General features: G+C 51.6%; 2 protein-coding genes across 2 annotated transcripts; one reads left to right on the forward strand and one right to left on the reverse strand.

The window, feature by feature from the left end:
• Positions 1–1,008: 1,008 nt before the first annotated feature.
• S100A12 (S100 calcium binding protein A12) lies at positions 1,009–2,478 on the forward strand. The gene is made up of 3 exons (XM_036066856.2): positions 1,009–1,127; positions 1,672–1,818; positions 2,220–2,478. The coding sequence occupies exons 2-3, from the start codon at positions 1,681–1,683 to the stop codon at positions 2,358–2,360; spliced, it is 279 nt and encodes a 92-aa protein (XP_035922749.2). The 5' UTR covers positions 1,009–1,127; positions 1,672–1,680; the 3' UTR covers positions 2,361–2,478.
• An 8,101-nt stretch (positions 2,479–10,579) lies between these two features.
• S100A9 (S100 calcium binding protein A9) lies at positions 10,580–13,388 on the reverse strand. Its single transcript, XM_036066854.2, has 3 exons — positions 13,234–13,388; positions 12,777–12,937; positions 10,580–10,951 (listed from the first exon to the last, which is right to left on the reverse strand). The coding sequence occupies exons 2-3, from the start codon at positions 12,924–12,926 to the stop codon at positions 10,691–10,693; spliced, it is 411 nt and encodes a 136-aa protein (XP_035922747.2). The 5' UTR covers positions 12,927–12,937; positions 13,234–13,388; the 3' UTR covers positions 10,580–10,690.
• Positions 13,389–17,637: the final 4,249 nt, after the last annotated feature.

Below are 17,637 nucleotides of genomic sequence, written 5' to 3' on the forward strand. Positions count from 1 at the left end.
TTTTCTTTTAGCCCTTCCAAAATTATAAAAAGGTGTTTTACATGGGGAAACTGGACTCTTTTTGGTGATGCTCCTGAAACTAATATGGGTAATTCTAAATTTTGATATAATTTCGATTTGATGTTATTTAATTTGATAATTCCAAACTTAGAGAAAAATTGCAAGTATTTTATTTGAGTTTTTTTAAAGATTTTATTTATTTGACTGAGAGATAGAGAGAGCACAAGTAGGCAGAGTGGCAGGCAGAGGCAGAGGGAGAAGCAGACTCCCCACTGAGCAGGGAGCCCGATGTGGGACTCGATCCCAGGACCCTGGGATCATGACCTGAGCCGAAGGCAGATGCTTAACGACTCAGCCACCCAGGCGCCCCTGTGCTCACTTTTTAAAACACAGAGACTTAAGTTTTTTAACCAACTGAGCCACCCAGGCGCCCGAGACTTAAGTTTTTTAGAACAGTTTTTAATTTATGGAAAAGTTGAGAAGACACTGTAGACAGCTCCCAAATACCTGCATACAATTTCCCCATGATTAATATCTTATATTAATATGATACATTTTTTACAGCTGATGAACCTTTCTTGATACATTATTATGAACTCAGTGCCCTTTCTCTGTTCCAGGAATACATGTCCACTTTGATGGTTTTTATAATTGTTATCGTTTTTGTTGTAATAGACACTCAGCAAACGCCTCACCCCAGTCCTTCCTTTTCCAGGTAGGTGCCATCCAGATGGCAAAACCTGTTCTAGGGTTCCTGTTACTAGGGTTTCCTAGTAAAAGGCCACAGTTTAGCTCAGGGGACAGAGGTAAACCTGAAGGCTAGGTCCTGCCCCAGAGCTGAGGGCCCCTTGGGTGGGGTGGTGGGATTGGGGGTCTGTGTCAGGCTGATCAGGGGTGGCGTGTGCCATGGGAGCAATCTGGGGGACTCACATTGCAGTCAAAGCCACAGTTTGAAGTTTCTGTTGAGCAACAAACCATTGTCTAGCAATTGCTTCACGATGAATCAGAGATTTCTTCACTTGAGGCTGAAGGTGAAGCCTGGAACGCATTATAAAAACCTCCCTGGCTCAGTACTCCTCACCAGCACAGGCTTCTTGCTACATTTCCACTCTCCTGCACACTGAAGGGTAAGTGTCCTGTCCTTGGCTATGGGAGGTGCACAGGGTAGTGACTGCAGGCTGTTGGAAGCCACAACCTTCTGCTTACCAGAGCACCTCCGGACTGACTGCATTTTGGACTCCAGGAGACCAGCCCTTGCTGTGTTAGGTAGACCCAGTCTCAGGACATAGGGGTGGTGAAGGTGGAAGGGGCTGGTGACTGTCTGTAGGAGACCTGTGGCCAAAGTGCCATCACCTGGGGAAAGGGAACAGCCTGGCAAGCCACCAAACCCTTCCTGGGTCTGCTTGAGTGAACAGCACCCTCTGAATTATACTCCCTAGGAGATGGGGGGACATGGAACACTCTGGCAATGGGGGCTGATTCTTTTAGACTTTACACAGCATTACATGCCCCCCCCCCCCCCCCCCCGCCTATCTACAAATGACACATTCACCACAGATCAGAACAGAGAGAATGCAAAGCAGATGTCGGGGAAGTCATCCCTTGTGAGGAGAGAGGGGAATGGGGGCGGGTGGGAGAGGAACTGCCCCAGACCTCCCGTGTCTCCTGAAGGTTGAGAAGATGACTAAGCTGGAGGACCATCTGGAGGGGATCATCAATGTCTTCCACCAGTACTCAGTCCGAGTGGGGCATTATGACAAGCTTTCCAGGTGTGAGATGAAGAAGCTGATCACAAGGGAACTTCCAAACACCCTCAAGGTGGGTGATGCCCCTAGCATCCAAACTCGCCCACTGAATGGCTGGGCTGGGTTTGGCCCGAGGATGCTCTCTTGAGCTGTTGGACGGGGGGTCTGCCTCCCTCTCTCCATACCTCACTCTGGCACCTCAGGCTCTGTTCACCTCTCTCTCTGGGATTACTCCCTCACCTGTGGGGATCAGTGAGCTACAGAGACCTTCCAGGTCGAGACTTGTGTAGCTCTAGGGTAGCTCATGACAGCTGCTTCCCTCTGTCTTCTGTTTTGTCACGTTGGATTCTCCAACACGGTTTTGGTGAATGAGCCAATGTCCCTGGGCCTCCCTGAGCTGAGCTCTGACGGATGAGAGGGCTGGAGAAAGGGGAGGAAGCGTCTGAGCTCACTGTCTCTGATGTCCCCTTCTAGAACACCAAAGATCAAGCTGCCATTGACAAAATATTCCAAGAACTGGATGATGATAAAGATGGAGAGGTCGACTTTGGGGAATTTGTATCTCTCATAGTCCGTGTGCTAGTGACTGCCCATGAAAATATCCACCAAGAATAGGAAGCTCTGAGGGGCTTTTCTCAAGCAAAGTCCCCAAGAAGACCTCTCCTTGTAATCACTGAAGCCCAGCTCTGCACACGGGAAATGAGAGTTAATAAATGTGTTCTCGAAAAGTTAATAGTGTGCACTTTCTTTCTTTCCATGTCCACGGTCCCCAAACTGGAGCATACCTCACCCATGCGATTCTGACAGACCTCATGTAGAGCCTTGGGACCCCCCCCTTATCTGTTTGTCCATTTGTTCACCTACTATTAAATGTCCACTGTTTGGCTCCTTTATTCATTCATTCAGCTAATATTGACTGAACATCTGTGATAGCCAGAGACCAAAAACACAAAACCCTGTCCACCTGGGGCTTGTGTTCTACTGGGGAGGGATAGCAAACAAACAGACAAACAAATAAGAGCACATCCTATGATACAAGGGTAGGCAATGATAAGTGGTATGAAGAAAGCTAAAGAGGGAAGTACGGTTGGGGTGGAAGGGAAAGGAGAGGCACACGGGCTTAGTATGACGCTGGAAGAATGCATTTGAGCAGAAATCCAAGAGAGGAAGGAGAACAGCTTGCAGATATCTGGGCCAAGAGTTCTGGGCATAGAGAGGCCAAGGCCCTGAGGTGGGCACACACTTGACCTGCTCAAAAAAAACAGCACAAAAGGCAACGTGCAGGAACCGAGGTGGGGAGGGGCAGGTGGTGTGTACCTCTGGGAAGCAGGGAGCAGGGGTTCACAGACCTTGGGGCAGACTTTGGATTTTAAGTGTGCTAAAGACCCACTGGGTGGATTCGAGCAAGGGAGCGAGATGATTTCATTTATGTTTCAAAAAGATCACTCTGGCTGCCTTTGTGGAGAAGAAATTGTAGAGGGCAGACCCCAGAGTGCAAGCAAGGAGAACAGTGAGGAGGGATCAAGCCGTCGGACACAAAGGACGGTCAGAACCACAGGACCGAGAGACTGGACCTGTTCTCTGCAGCATCTTGCCATCAATCTCCTGCACACCACTCTGAGTTCTGGTCTCTAGCCATTCTGGAACGTTCTCCAATTTCCTTGTGAACTTTCAGACTTTTTGGATTCTGCACCTGCTGTGCTATTGTCCTCTTTGTCTGAAGTGGCCTCTTGTCCCTTTAAGGCATCTACTCTGTTTTAGGCACCAGATCACTGAGATCCAGATCACTTGCTTGCCCACCAAGGCCCAACCCAATTGTTGCATCCGCTGGGGAGCTCACCCCCTCAATCCCTCACATGTTTTCACCCTCCCATCCACAGTAGATTCATGGAACTCTGGGGCTTGCCTGACCATCAGGATTAGTCTGACAGAGTGCTCTGGGCAAAGGTGTTATTATTCGATAAGGCACACCAAAACCACTGTCATGGGTGTAACACCTTGCCCTTCAGAAAGACATCTCAGGCCAGCTGTTGGCACACTGCAAGCCAAGCCAAGCCAACGTGCATATTGGGACTTTGGAAATCAGGAAAGGATGTAATTCAATGGGATGGCTACCAGGAGCCTAGTGCAAAAATGACTAGGACTCAACATTTTAACTTGGTCAATATAAAAAGTTATCTAGGTCAAAAGAAAGCAAACTAGACTATGCTTCTCTGATTTCTCTGACTAGCTAACACAGTGGTGGGCACACATTAGCTCAACTCTTGCCCTTTCAGAACTCACCTTGGCATTACTCTGCAGGTGCTTACCTTGGTCTTCTCTCTCTCTCTCTCTGCCTCCACCCACGCCAAGAAAGCAGGCAGAAGCTGCCTCCCCTGTGCCCCCAGGACACCTGTGGTTATTGCCCACCTCAGCTTTTCTTTGGCCCACGCCATGGTATTGAAAATATCTATTTGGGTGTTTGTTGCCCCCACTAGGTTGAGGGCTCCTGGAGGGCAGGGACCTGATTCTGTGTTCGATATGAAGACTGGGCTCGGTGCTACAGCCTCCTAGCTGCTCCCCACGCTTCTGCTCTGGACCCCGACCCTCCTCCACACAGCAGCCTGATGGCCTCCAAACACAAATCATACTCTGTCACTTACCCGATTAAAACCCACCAGAAGTTTTCCAAGGCTTGCTATCTGGCCTCATTTCCATCACTGCTTCCCCAGGGAGGCCCTGCCTGTTGGTTTAGTGGAATTGAGTTAGTGTTTTCTAACTGAGGGCATGAGCTGTTGGTCCAAAAAAGCAATGAGATGCTTGTGGTGGTGGTGGTGGGGAGGATGGGGCCCCCATCACAGAGGGTTTTGGAGGTCTTGTGATGGGGTGGACTCCTCTCTCTCCCGACCTCAGCAATATTTGAAGGCAGTTGTCATGACCCCCCCCCCCCTTGCTTCTTTTTTCCAGGCTCAAGACCCTCATCCCCCACTATTAACAGGTGCTTCCAAAGCTGCACACGTTCTGCTTTGGAGGAATCATCCCTGGCTAGATATGACCCTGAGCTACTTCTCAAAGACATTGCCCTTCCTGGAAGCACCCCAGCTCCTTGCTGCACTGCACCTCACCACCGAGACCAGGAGGGCAGAAAGCAGCATGAGAGGAGAAGACTCAGAGAGAGAATGTAGACTGATGGAGGGAGGAGTGTGCAGCCTGGAGTAGGGGTGGGGGGAGGTGGGAGGAGGAGAGGAGGGGTGGACTGGAACTGGGCCCCATGCTGCTCCCTTAGGCCTTGGCAACAGTCCCTTGTCTCTCTGATCTGCACATGACAATTCTGGGTACATGGGCGAAAATGGGAAAACATGGGGGTGCTCAAGGAAGAGGCCAGCTGGTCCTCCCAGGTGCTCATGTTCCCTGTGTCTTGTGTGTGTGAGGGGATCTTTGAGACAGGGTTTGGGGCCCAATCAGGCCATGGAGCCTACTGGGGTCCTGGGGTAGAGGGACTGTCCCAGGCCCAAGCCCCAAGAGGCAACAGGACTTGAGCAACCATCTGTTTCAGCTCTGCTGTCACTTTGGTAATTGGAATGTCAAAATCCATGACACAGGGCTTTCTACAGCAACTTTGGGGAGGGCATGGGCGGGCGTGGAGGTTGGATTCTGGAGTTTTCCTCAGAGCAGGGTTTGTGTCAGGGTTGTGTAAAATTGCCTCACCAAGCTGGTGAAAGCTGAGTCCTTTCTTCCTGTCGAGGTCTTGGGAAACAGCGCAGAATCATCCTCTTTATCCTGTAGGGTGTGGGGGGCAGGCTTGCCTGGCTGAGATGGGCCCTGCATATGTGGAGATCCTGGCTGGACTTGTCTTCTCTGAGAAGTGCCATCTTGGGCTCTCTTAGCTCCCACCAGACTATCCGGCAGCCTCCTCACTGGCCCGGGCCTGCCGACTCATTCTCACCCCAAATCCATCCCATAAACCACAGATAGAGAGACTAATTCACATCCCTCCCTAAAACCCCCACTGCTCCTGCCCTCCGTTCTCCTGCGGAGAGTTCAAGCTCCAGGCCTAGACGCTGGCCTGCTCACCTCTGCCTCTCCCACCCCCAGGCTCCTTGTTCCTGATCAGACCCCACACCTGCCCACTTGCAGGCCTCATTCTGAGCTCCTGCATGTTTATCCAAGGATGCCTGCAGTCGTGACACGGGTCTAATATTTGCCCTTCCAGTCTCTGCTCAAGGGTCACGTTCCTCCCTGAAAGTCCCACCAAACTTTACCCTCTCCAGCCTTTCATTTTCCGTATTAAAAACATTTGAGGAGCTGCGTTGTTTGCCCTGCAGGCCTGGGCTTCTTCATGACAAAGCGAGCCCTTCTTTATCAGCAACTCCCCCCCCCCCCCCCCAGCACATTCAGAGCATTGTGACGTGTCTGGCCAGATTCTACGTGTATGTGAAATCATACGCTATTTGTCTTTCTCTGTCTGACTTATTTCACCTAGCGTAACACCCTCTAGGTCCATCCTTGTTGTTACACACGGGAAGATTTCATTCTGTTTTGTGGCTGAGTGGTATTCCATCGTGTATACACACCACATCTTCCTCATCTGTTCATCTATGGATGGACACTTAGGTTGTTTCTATACCGTGTCTATTGTAAATAATGTGGCAATAAACATGGGGTGCGTACATCTTTTCGAATAAGTGTTTTTGTATTCTTCAGGTAAATACCTAGAAATAGAATCACGGTGATTCTATTTCTAATTTGTGAGGAACCTCCACACTGTTTTCCACAGTGGCTGTACCAATTTACATTCCTACGAACAGTGCACGAGGGTTCCTTTTTCTCCACATCCTCACCAACACTTGTTGTTTCTTCTCTTTTTTATTTTTATTTTTTATTTATTTATTTTTTTTTAAAGATTTTATTTATTTATTGGACAGAGAGAGACATAGTGAGAGCAGGAACACAAGCGGGGGGAGTGGTAGAGAGAGAAGCAGGCTTCCCGCGGAGCAGGGAGCCCGATGTGGGACTCGATCCCAGGACCCTGGGACCATGACCTGAGCCGAAGGCAGATGCTTAACAACTGAGCCACCCAGGCGCCCCTTTCTTCTCTTTTTTAATTTAGTCATTCTGACAGGGGTGAGGTGATCTCTCATTGTGGTTTTGATTTGCATTTCCCTGACGCCAAGTGATGCTGAGCATGTTTTCATGTGTCTGGTGGCCATCTGGATGTCTTCTTGGGAAAAATGTCTATTCAGGTTCTTGGCCTATTTAAAAATTTACTTGTTTTTTGGGTGTTGAGTTGTATAGGTTATTTAATATATTTTGGATATTAATCCGCATCAGATATGCCATTTGCAAATATCTTCTACCATTCAGTAGGCTGCCTTTGTTTTGTTGACTGTTTCCTTCACTGCAAAACCTTCTTAGTTTGATGTTGTCCCAATAGTTTATCTTTGCTTTTGTTTTCTTTGCCTGGGGAGATATATCCAGAAAAATATTGCTAAGGCTGATGTCCAAGAGTTTACTGCCTATGTTTTAGGAATTTTATGGTTTTGGGTTTCACATTTAGGTCTTTAATCCATTTTGTGTTTATTTCTGTGTACAGTGGTCCAGTTTCATTCCTCTGCATACAGCTGTCCAGTTTTCCCAGCACCATCTATTGAAGAGGTTGTCCTTTCCCCATTGTATATTCTTGCCTCCTTTGCTGAAGATTAATTGACCATATAATCATGGGTTTATTTTGGGAATCTCTAGTCTGTCCCATTGATCTATGTGTCTATTTTTGTGCCAGTACCATACTGTTTGGATTACTACAGCTTCGTAGTATAGTCTGCAATCTGGGATTGTGATACCTGCAGCTTTGTTCTTCTTTTTCAAGATGACTTTGGGTATTCAGGGTCTTTTGTGGTTCCATACAACTTTTAGGATTATTTACAGAACCAATTTTTTTTTGGAGTGGAAGGGGCTAATGTGATGGAAGAGGCTAAATCACCTTCGCCAGCTCTCCTAAAATCCCACAGGGCTCTGTAAAAGTGGCTTACTGTCAGACCTTCCCCTGGAGTCTGGAACTACGTCCTACTCCCAGACTGAGCTAGCAGAGAGAAGGCAAAAGGGAGAACTCTTGGCATCTATGAAGCTCTGTCCCTTGCCATCTTGTCCCTCAGCTGCTCTGCCCTCTTCAGCAACCCCTCCGGCTCCCCAGGACTCTAGGACCACCCTATTTTCACTTGCTCAGCTGTAGTGCTTCATTCTGGCACCTGGGGATTTGAGGCAAATGAGTCGTAATTTCTGCCTTCAGGGCTATCATCAGACTTGATAAGGGCTTCCAAGTCTGTATTAGAAGTGCAATGGTTGAAGTATCAGAGAGTTCCATGGCCTGGAGGGGTAAGCGCCTACATATTTGCAGAAGATGGTGGTCAGGGACATCTTCAGGATGACAGTGACAGAGGCTCTGGGCCTTTACAGGTCCTAAGAGACTTGCTGGAGACCCCCAGGGTGGTGAGAACATTCCTGGTGCAAAGGTGAGGAGGCTGGAGAAAGCCTGGATGTCATTTAGGGAAAATGCTTTGATGAAGTGGATGGATGGCTGCATGGTTGGAAGGGCTTAGATTTACTCTGTGTCCCCAAAGATGTGGGAGGGAAACTAGGATTAATACCCGGCAGGCACAAGGAGACAAAATCTGGCTTGGTGCGATGAAGAACCTTCTAAGTGTCAGTGCCACATTAGGAAACTCTCTTTCCAGGAGTTCAGGCTAGGCCACCACTGGCTGGGGACGTTGGAGAGCGTCAATCAAGCATGGGGGTGGGGCAGGTTGGGTTTAATCAACAATTTTCAAACTATTTTCAAGACAAATCCCTTTTTGCAAAGGAAAGCTTCTAGTGTGCAACAGATAAAGGCTGGTATGACTGAATGAAGCGGGGGGTGTGGGTGTGTGGGTCTTCAGGTTCCCATCACCTTGTTGCCCCCACCTTCCAGTTTGAGACTCATGATATCTGGAAGCCTTCCATCTACCAGTTCTAATCCCTCTTTTCTCCACCCAACACGTGAGAGGGGAGCATGTGGGAAACTTTAGAACATGTGTACAGTCAGTATCTGTTGAGCAGCTGCGTGTATCAGCCTCCTCTCTGCGTGCTGGGGATAAAGCAGGGTAAGCAGATGCTGCAGACTTGGCCCCCATGGAGTTCACAGTCTAATGGGGAGGCAGAGTCACAAACACATTTACGGCACATTGTGAAAAGGGAGGGTGGGCAAGGGGGTGGGGGTGCCTGCCCTACCCCGGGGCATCCCCAGGCCTCCCAACTCCCAGACTGGTTCTGTTTCTCCTACGAAGCTGCATCCATAACATGGCTCCTCCCTGGTCATGAAGGTCGGGGAGAAGGTCTATCAGAAGGCGAGTGTCCCCAGCTGTCAGCTCCCAAAGTCAGGCAGGGAAGGGACTGGGGGCTTCTAAACTCTGCTCCCCAAGCTCACACAGCCTGGAGCAGTTCCTGGAAACACCCTCACCCTTACGCCCTCAAGTGGGAGCCGTCAAATCCCTGTACCCACAGCAGAGGCCCCTGGACCCTTAGAGTAGAGACCTGCACAGTCCGCCCGCAGACAGCCTGGGACCCAGCTACAGCCAGCCGGTGTGGGACAGTGGAAACCTGACCTTCTCCTTCTTCCTGCTCAGCAGTGGGGAAGGAGCCGGGACAGCCAGCCATGGAGAAGATGGGATTTGAGGTCCTTTTGTCTCTGCACTATTTTTTTTTTTTTAAAGATTTCATTTATTGTGGTGCTTGGGTGGCTCAGTCGGTTAAGGGCCTGCCTTTGGCTCAGGTCATGATCCCAGGGTCCTGGGACTGCTTCTCCCTTTCCTTCTGCCTGTCGCCCCACCCACTTGAGTTCTTTCTTTCTGAGAGAGAGAGAGAGCAAGCATGAATAGGTGGGGGGGCAGAGGCAGAAGGAGAAGCGGGCTCCCCGCTGAGCAGGGATCCTGACTCGGGGATCGATCCCAGGACCCCGGGATCATGACCTGAGCTGAAGGCAGACACTTAACTGACTGAGCCACCCACACGCCCCTCTGCACTACTTTGAGCATCTCCACCACTTTATGGCCTTGGACTGGTTCCTTCTCCATTCTGTCTCAGTTTCTTCATTTGTGCAGGGATCTCTAGACCCGAAGTCCAACCTCCTCATGGTAGGGGTTGAGCTTTATAGCTGCAGGGACATGATTGGAGCTCATTCTTCCAACCAGCAGGCAGGGCTCTTCTCTCTCTCCATCCTGCTGGCACTGGGTGGGCATGGGTCAGACTCCCCCACTTTCATCTGTGTCCACACCTGCCCCAGTGCCCATCCATGATGAGGATGCTAGGTCTGTGAAGAGACACCGATTTGCTCCATGGATTCAGAACTTAATTTATGGGTAAACACACCCAATCCAGTATCCTTTCTTAGACACAGCCCATCTAGGTGCACCTCTGGGTAACTTCCAGAGGAATGAGGTCTCTTAGGAGATGACAGATGGTTGTGGAAGATGGTAGACAGCACTGGGTGAAGGTGGGGGTGAGGGCTGGGTGGGGGGTGGCCTGCATGTCGAGAGGACCTTTTGCTTTCTATGGTGATGAGGGCCAATTTGACCGGCAGTACAGGGAAGTCTTGAGCTAGACTGAGGTGACTGGGACCTGAGTAGTGGGGCCTGAGGTCAGAGGTGAGGAAATGGTTAGGGAAGTGAGTCCAAGGGGCTTAGAACAAACCCACATTACTGTGGCTTCTCACTTTGTTATTACCAGATGAAGGGGTTGAGCAGTTAAGGGGCAGAGCCGTGTACCACCCAGGCCCCCGGAAGGACAAGTTGGGAAGGGGGTCGTGGAAGAAGCACGCAGAGTGCTGGCTTGGAGGAAGACTTTATTTGGCCCCCCGTTCCCCAGTCCCCCAGCTAAGGCAGTTGGGCCTCTCTGTGGCCCTGGTTGGGCAGGGGCAGGGCATCCTGGCCTCCCGACTAGTGGCTGTGGCCGTGGCCGTGGCCGTGGCCATGGCCGTGACCACCGTGGCTGTGGCAGTGGCCCTGGCCACCTTCCCCAAAGCCTGGCCCGTGGCTGTGGCCTTCTCCTTCAGGGGCGTTCTTGTGCATCTCCTCGTGGGAGGCTACCGTCAGCCTACCCACTAGGATGGAGAACTCCTCGAAGTTCAGCTGCTTGTCTCCATTTGTGTCCAGGTCCTCCATGATCTTGTTTATGGCATTGTCATTCTTCTTCTGCTTCTGTGGGTGGGGGCAACAAGGCAGTTAGGGCGGGGTGTGGCCAGTGCTGGGGACAGGGAGTTCAGCCAATGACCCCAGGCAAAGGCACCTAGGCCTCAGGTAAAAAATTAAAAATGACCATTGACTGATGGCCACAGTCTAGCAGATGCTGAACATGTGCTAGACACTTGCTGATTTATTCTGCATATAACCTGAGCACTACGATTCTCTCCATTTTACAAGGGAGGAACTGAGATCAAGTGACTTGCTTGAGGTCACATAATTAGTATGTACAGAAATGTCACCTCATTTGGTGTTTATGACAAGCTTAACAGGTAGACTTGGGTATCTTCCTTGAGGAAATTGTCTTAGAAAAGGGGAACTAGTTTGTGCAGATTGACAAGGCTTGGGAGCTGGAGAGTGGACATGAGCCCGGCCTTGTCCCAATCCTTCCACCTGTCTGTCCTGCTCCCTCCCCTTTACCCACCTCTCCCTTCCCTCTCTAGGTTACTCATTAGTGACACTCATTTCAACCTACAGAGGGGGGACTCATCTGAGGAGAACAAGATGGTTTGTGTCTTGTGTGGGGCTAGAGAGCAAGGTATGTTCTCCATTGACCCCAAAGGGTGTGATGAAGTATGCTGGGGGGAGGACAGGAGGTGGAGGGTCCAGGCTGCAGTTGGTCCCACCCACTGGCTGGGGAGGCTCGGCTGAGTCTCCTCCCCAGACACTGTGGGTGCCCAGCTCAGCCCCCAGGCCCTTCCCACTCCTGCAGCGCCTCCACACAGCCTTCTCTTCTGCGCTTTTCCTCCTGTCCCTGGGCAGAGCAGTCACTCTGGAGCGTCTGCTCGGCAGGGTCTCAGTTTCCCGTCCTGGACAAGGGAGGTGGGTGGCGGGGCAGGTGTAGGAGTCACACCCAGGAGAACCTCTGCCCACTAGCTCTTGGCTGTACCCTCTCCAGGCTGTCCTGACCCAGCACCCTGCTTCCCAGTGTCTGCACCAGTGGAGAGCTGTCAGCATCCCCCCTGTCGCCTACTGAGCTGTGTGGGGCTTCGGAGAGGCCTGCGCCCTGCCCCAGGAATGGAACTGAGACTGGGACTCAGGCACCTCACTCTTCTTCGTCCAGGCCTCTGTTTCCCCAAAGTCCCCAAAGTTGTAAAGAAAACCGAAAGAGCAGATGGAACCAATCCTCCTTTTTTTCCCCCCCTAGAACTGCCTAGTCATTTGCAGATCAGGGAAATAAGCTAATTATGTTACTGAGTGTTTTGTGCACACCACTGCTCGACAGGGTGCTTTTCTATACCTGGTGTATGTATTTCCTACTCTGGACCCTTAGGGTTAGGTAGCCCCTCAGCTTTTGCACTCTGAGACGTAACTGAGGTTTAGTGTCCTCTCCGCTTCTGCCAAGGGTCGTCCTCAGTTGCTTCCCTCCTCAATTCAGGTGTCAGCTCAAAAAGTCACCTCCTTGTCCACCCAACTAGTGGACAGCTCTCCCCACCCAGCCAAATCTCCCGCAGTGCTCTCTCTTACGTCCTTCGGGGCACTAACTGGCGTTGGATTTATCTGTGCTCTGTTGGCTAACATCTTTGCTGTGTGTCCCAACAGTGGGTCCCTGTTTGTCACCACGCACTCCTGCCCAGGACAGGGTCCCGCACACAGCATACATCGCTGGTCAGTCTGCTCTCTAACTTGGAGCAACTCCAGTGACAGGGCGCCCGGTGCCTCTGGAGGCTGGGCTGAAGGAGTTGGAATTTCCTCCTTGGCCACTGCAGAGTGCACCCCCATGCCCCAGCCTTAGCTCGGACTGCCCCTGGCTGCGCCAGGCCTGCCAGGAGCCTCTGCCTACCTTGAGGAAGTTTGGCAGCTCCTTTTTCACGAGGTCTTTCAGTTCTCTCTGGTTGAGCGTGTCTCGGTGCCCCAGCCGCACAGAGTACTGGTGGAAGATGTTGATGATGGTCTCGATGCTGCCTTCCAGCTGTGACATCTGGTCCGCCATCTTCCTGCACTCTGAGGGGTGGACAAGCGAGGGTTCGGGTGTTGAAAAGAAAAGGCTGCTGAGCTCCCCTGACACCTCCCACAAGCTGCACGTAGGAACAACAGGGGAAACACAGAAGGAAAAGAAGAGCAGGGCATTTGAGGACAAGAGGCTCCAGCAGAATATGATCCAAGAAAGTGTGAGGGAATTTTCAAGTGGGTGGGTCAGTCGAGGAGGGCTTCCAGGAGGAGGCCTTGGAGGAGGCCTGTCGTGGCAAGGAGGTGAAGAAGGAGTCGGGGTGTGGGGGGGAAGCCGAGAGCTCACTTACCCAAGTCAAGGAGCCACACAGAGGGATTTGACAGCGCTGTGTGCGTCCGGCATTTATAGGCAGCTCCCGGCCAGGTACTCAGCTCTCGTGGGAAGATTGCTTCACAGGTGAGCAGTGTGGTAACCCTGAACTGGACTGTCAGTGCCAGGAAAGGGGCTGGGGTGGGACAGGAAATGTTCACAAAGCTCCTTGGGCCTTTTTGTGAAATGCCCAGCCCTGGGCCTAGAGCTGGTTTGGGAGGAAGCTGGCTGGGTAGCTCACTTCCTTTCCACCCCAACCTGAGCAAGCCAGCTGCCGCTCCCCTGCCAGCCCTCACTCTCCTCCTGCTCCCGTTGAGGGTGGGTCAGTCAGTGGCTGCTGGCTCTGCCTCCCCCATGCGTGCAGCCCAGCAAGGCTGGCTGAGCCTTCCTATGTCTGCCTGGCTCTGTGATAAGCAGTCCTTGGAGGTTGAGGTGTTGGCACGGGGTTCTTGGACTCATAGGGTGTGACTTGGGGTTAGGTGGGTCGTTGGAAGTGCTCCACCCCCTTGTATTGCAGATGAAGGAACTGATGCCCGAAAGGGGCCTGTGTGGTGACATAGCAGGAACTGGGCCCAGACATCCTGGTTCTTGGTTAAGGGTGATTCCGCCCACACCTCCCTCTTGCAGTCTGAGTGAGACATCCTCAGGGTGAATGTGTCTCTAGAGCCATGCCTTTAGGAACTTACAACCTAGAAGACAAATATTTTTATGTAGCTTCTCATTGGGCAAGACCTGTCCCTCCCTGGCTACAAACCTCCCTTGCCCGGGACAGAAAGCTGAGCTGCTTAGCACAGCACACAAAGCTCCCTAGAAACACCTGCCCTGCCCCATCAGCCTCCCCTCCTGTCCCCCTCCAGCTCCTCCCCTGGGGTCATAGGAGGCCCACCTGCCACGTGCACCCCAGGCCCTGACCCGAGTCCCCTTCACCCATGACCGGGTGCAGTCCTACCGACCCCTCATCCAGGAGCCTGCTCTGTTCTTCCCAGTTGGAAACAACTGTTCTTCCCCCACATTGCTCCCACACCACTTCCGGCTCTCAACACTTCGTCTCCTAGATCGTGTACATATTTGTCTGACAATTGCCTGTAGATCCGCAAGGGAAGTTCTTCATGTTCCTACCCTCCTGAGTGCACAATCCAGGGCTTGGCAGATGGGAGAGCTCACATTTGCTGAAGGATCAGGTCCGGTCGTGGCAGCCTTGCTGCGCCTCCACCCAGGAAGCATGTATGGAGGGCTTAACTATGGGTGCTGTCCCTTAAGCTCTCGCTCTGTCCAACCTTTCCTATATCTGGGAAGATGTCGTCTTCCACCTCTACCAGCTCCTCTGTCCCGTCTTCATGAATGCTTCGGTCACTTGTCAGCCCCTCTTCACCGCTCGGCCTTCTGAAAGCCCCAGGCAGTCCCTGTGTGTGCTGCACCTTGGCCTCGAGCAGGTCCTGCCCTGCACTGCTGAGATGGCACATGGAATTGTGGCTAAGAGCTCAGACTGGCTGTGTGACCTTAGGCAGTTTACTTAACCTCTCTGGGCCTCACTTCTTTGTCATTAAAACAGGAAAATAACAACCTATCTTGAGAATTGAGACCGTACAAGAACTCAGTAAACAAGACGCATTCTTATTAGTTATTGTTTCATTCATTAATATAAGTATTGGTTGAACACCTACTATGTGCCAGACAGTAGAGCTAGATGTTGGGGGAATTTGATGAATGAGTCATAATACGTGGAGGGGTCATAATCTTATATCTCTCACATTCCTAATCGCATCTTAAACTCTTGGGAGGTAAGGACAGGGCCTGGCACAGTGCCAAACACACAGCAAATATTCAGTAAGCCTTTGCTGAATGTGTGCTTGAATGACTGAGTAAATCACCCATGGCGGAATGAACAGTGCAGGACAGAGGTCTGCCCTCCCTTGTTTGCACCAGTGGAGGAAGCTCAGGCTGTTAGGGAATCTCTATTCTAGGCACTCCAGCAGGTGCCTGGGGCGCCTCTCCCATGCGCCCCCACAGTGCCCCCTGCTGGCTCTGCCAAAGCACCTTTCAGTCTGGACCAAGAACCGCAGACAGGAGTTTGAAGGAAGAAGGCACTGGGGCATGCTGGGGAAACTGCTGGGCCTGGGAACAACAGCATCACCAGAAGGGCAACTTGTGGCAATTCACGTGGGGCCTCCAGTTGGGGACACTAGGGAGTGGTGGAGACTGTGGCAAATGGGATTGTTCTTACCTTGAAGGAGCAGCAGTACTCAGCCTCAGGCTGTGGTGGGAAAGTGGACCAGGTGTTGTGACATCTCCTGAAGGCCCAGAAAATATCAATTTTTATGTGAAAACTCCTGCTTATGAAATTTGTCAAGTAATTTTAAAGAAAAATAAAAACATTAACAATGAGGCACGGTGTGTGCCAAAGAAAGCTTGACTGCAGGCAGGTGGCTTGTAATATTTGCTCCGCCCGTATTCCTGACTGTCAGGCTTGCCTCCTCTGCTCTGCTTGGCTCCTCAAGGCAGGGACGCTGTGTGAGTCCCTTCTGCCGTGCTAGGTCAAAACGAGGGCTTGGCTCTGTAGGCGCTGGATGAACATTTGTTGGATGAATAAATGCAGGAGTGCACGAATAAATGAAGAAATGAGTAAGCATGAAGATGAACAGTGGTGTGTTGCCCCGTAACTTTCTGTAGAGCCCTTGTCTGTGACCGTAGAGTGTTGAGTCAGGATTTAAGTAAAATGGGGGAGGTGGAGAACAGGACCAGCAGCTGGTGGGAGTGAGCAGCTGGACAGTCTTTGAAACAGATGGGAGTCTGCACCTGTGGATCGCATGTTGGCAGTGGGTTCTCTTGAATCAGAAGACCGTAGTGGCCCCGTGGTCCCAGGCTAGCCCCAGCTCAGGAGAGGCTAGGGCTGAGCTGTGGAGGTCCTGACACGGGCAGGCTATTTCTGGCTCCATCAATCGCTGCCCCAACACCACCTATCCTCCTCACTGCCAACCAAGGCCAGAGGTTGGGATGTGGGGTGGTGGGTAGTGGGCTCTTCTCCTTGGGGAATCTCAGGGCCTCCTGCTAGGGCATGATTTGGGGCCATTCTCCTGGTTCCAGACAGTGATTCTGGAGGCTGCCATTGAAAGGAAAGGGTATGGTTTCCTCAGCTGTGGTTCAAACAATTAAGCAATCATGTAAGCATGTCTTTCTTCCCAGTGCCCAGGACCAAGAGTGGACCAAATCCCCCTTTTCTCCAGCCTTCCTGTTGTCGTCCCTCAGGGAAGTTTGTCCCTTCTAAGTTGTCGGTATCAAAGCAGGTATTATAATGGGGCTATAACACAGGTACACTGGTGGACCTTCTCCAGGCACTGTGTCCTTCAGCCTGCAGGATCCTGGGTGAGACCTCACGGCTGAGTGAGGGGCCGAGAGCTGGATTCTAGTCCTAACTTCTCCAGACTTGCTGGATGGGCTTTGGAAAAAAATTTCCATGTCTGGGACTCCCTTTTCTTACTCATTAAGTGAGGAGGTTGGTTCAGCCGGCCTTTAGGTCATTTCTAACATTGACTCCAAGTTTCGATGCAATCTTGGTGGGCTCCATGAATACCACAAGCCTCATAGCCCCAGGGCCCTGTCTGATCCCCAGTTGTCTGTTGCTACCCTGCAGATGAAGTCAGGTTCCCCCTCCCAACAAAGTAGCTTGAGTCTGGGTCCAGTCCTTTCCAGGCTACAACCTGCTGGCCTTTCCCCTGCACACCCCTATCCCCCATGCCCTTCCCCGCTTGCTGCCCTCCCCGTGCACATCCTCCCCCCTATACGCACTCCCTCCACACCCTCACTTCCTCCTTGCCTCTGTCCCAGTCCAAGACTTCCAGATGCTCTTCCATGGAGATTTCACCTTGGCATCCCCTGGCTCCCACTGTTCATTCTGTGTAAATTAGGGTGGACATGGGTAACTTCGACCACTTCCTGCACCTTTGGGCTCAGTCTACACCAAGCTTTGACTGCTCCTTGTGCTCTTCACTGATGGCTTGTCCTGAGGTCCCTGAGACACCCTGTCCCCTGCCACACTGCTCCGGCATCCACAGTGTGGCCCCTCCAGCAACCTGACTTCTTAGATCCTCCACCTGCAGCGTTCCCAAGTCCAATCACTGCCCCCTGACTCCAGCTCAGCTTTCCTCCCTCATAACCATCGTGATTTCTGGGAAACTAAACGGAAAAATCTGGTGGTCCCTTCAACATTATGTCCTTGAGGTTCCAGATCCTTCCACAAATTCCCGGCTATTATCTCAGTATCTCCCTGTTGGCTTCCTCTGCCTGTCAGGAATGCCTTGGAAGTATGCAGCCTTTTGTGGAAAGTAAAGGGCTTTCACATGCATTACCATGTTGGCATTTTAAGTACTGGGCTACGGGGCCGCCC

The sequence above is a fragment of the Halichoerus grypus genome, chromosome 7, assembly GCF_964656455.1.
Source record: "Halichoerus grypus chromosome 7, mHalGry1.hap1.1, whole genome shotgun sequence".
Taxonomy (NCBI): domain Eukaryota; kingdom Metazoa; phylum Chordata; class Mammalia; order Carnivora; family Phocidae; genus Halichoerus; species Halichoerus grypus.

Bases quoted from the DNA above. Each gene is read 5' to 3' on its own strand.
- S100A12 (XM_036066856.2), top strand. From the start codon at position 1,681: ATGACTAAGCTGGAGGACCATCTGGAGGGGATCATCAATGTCTTCCAC. The intron at 1,819-2,219 runs GTGGGTGATGCC...GTCCCCTTCTAG, and splicing joins AACTTCCAAACACCCTCAAG to AACACCAAAGATCAAGCTGC.
- S100A9 (XM_036066854.2), bottom strand. From the start codon at position 12,926: ATGGCGGACCAGATGTCACAGCTGGAAGGCAGCATCGAGACCATCATC. The intron at 10,952-12,776 runs GTAGGCAGAGGC...CCCCACCCACAG, and splicing joins AGCTGCCAAACTTCCTCAAG to AAGCAGAAGAAGAATGACAA.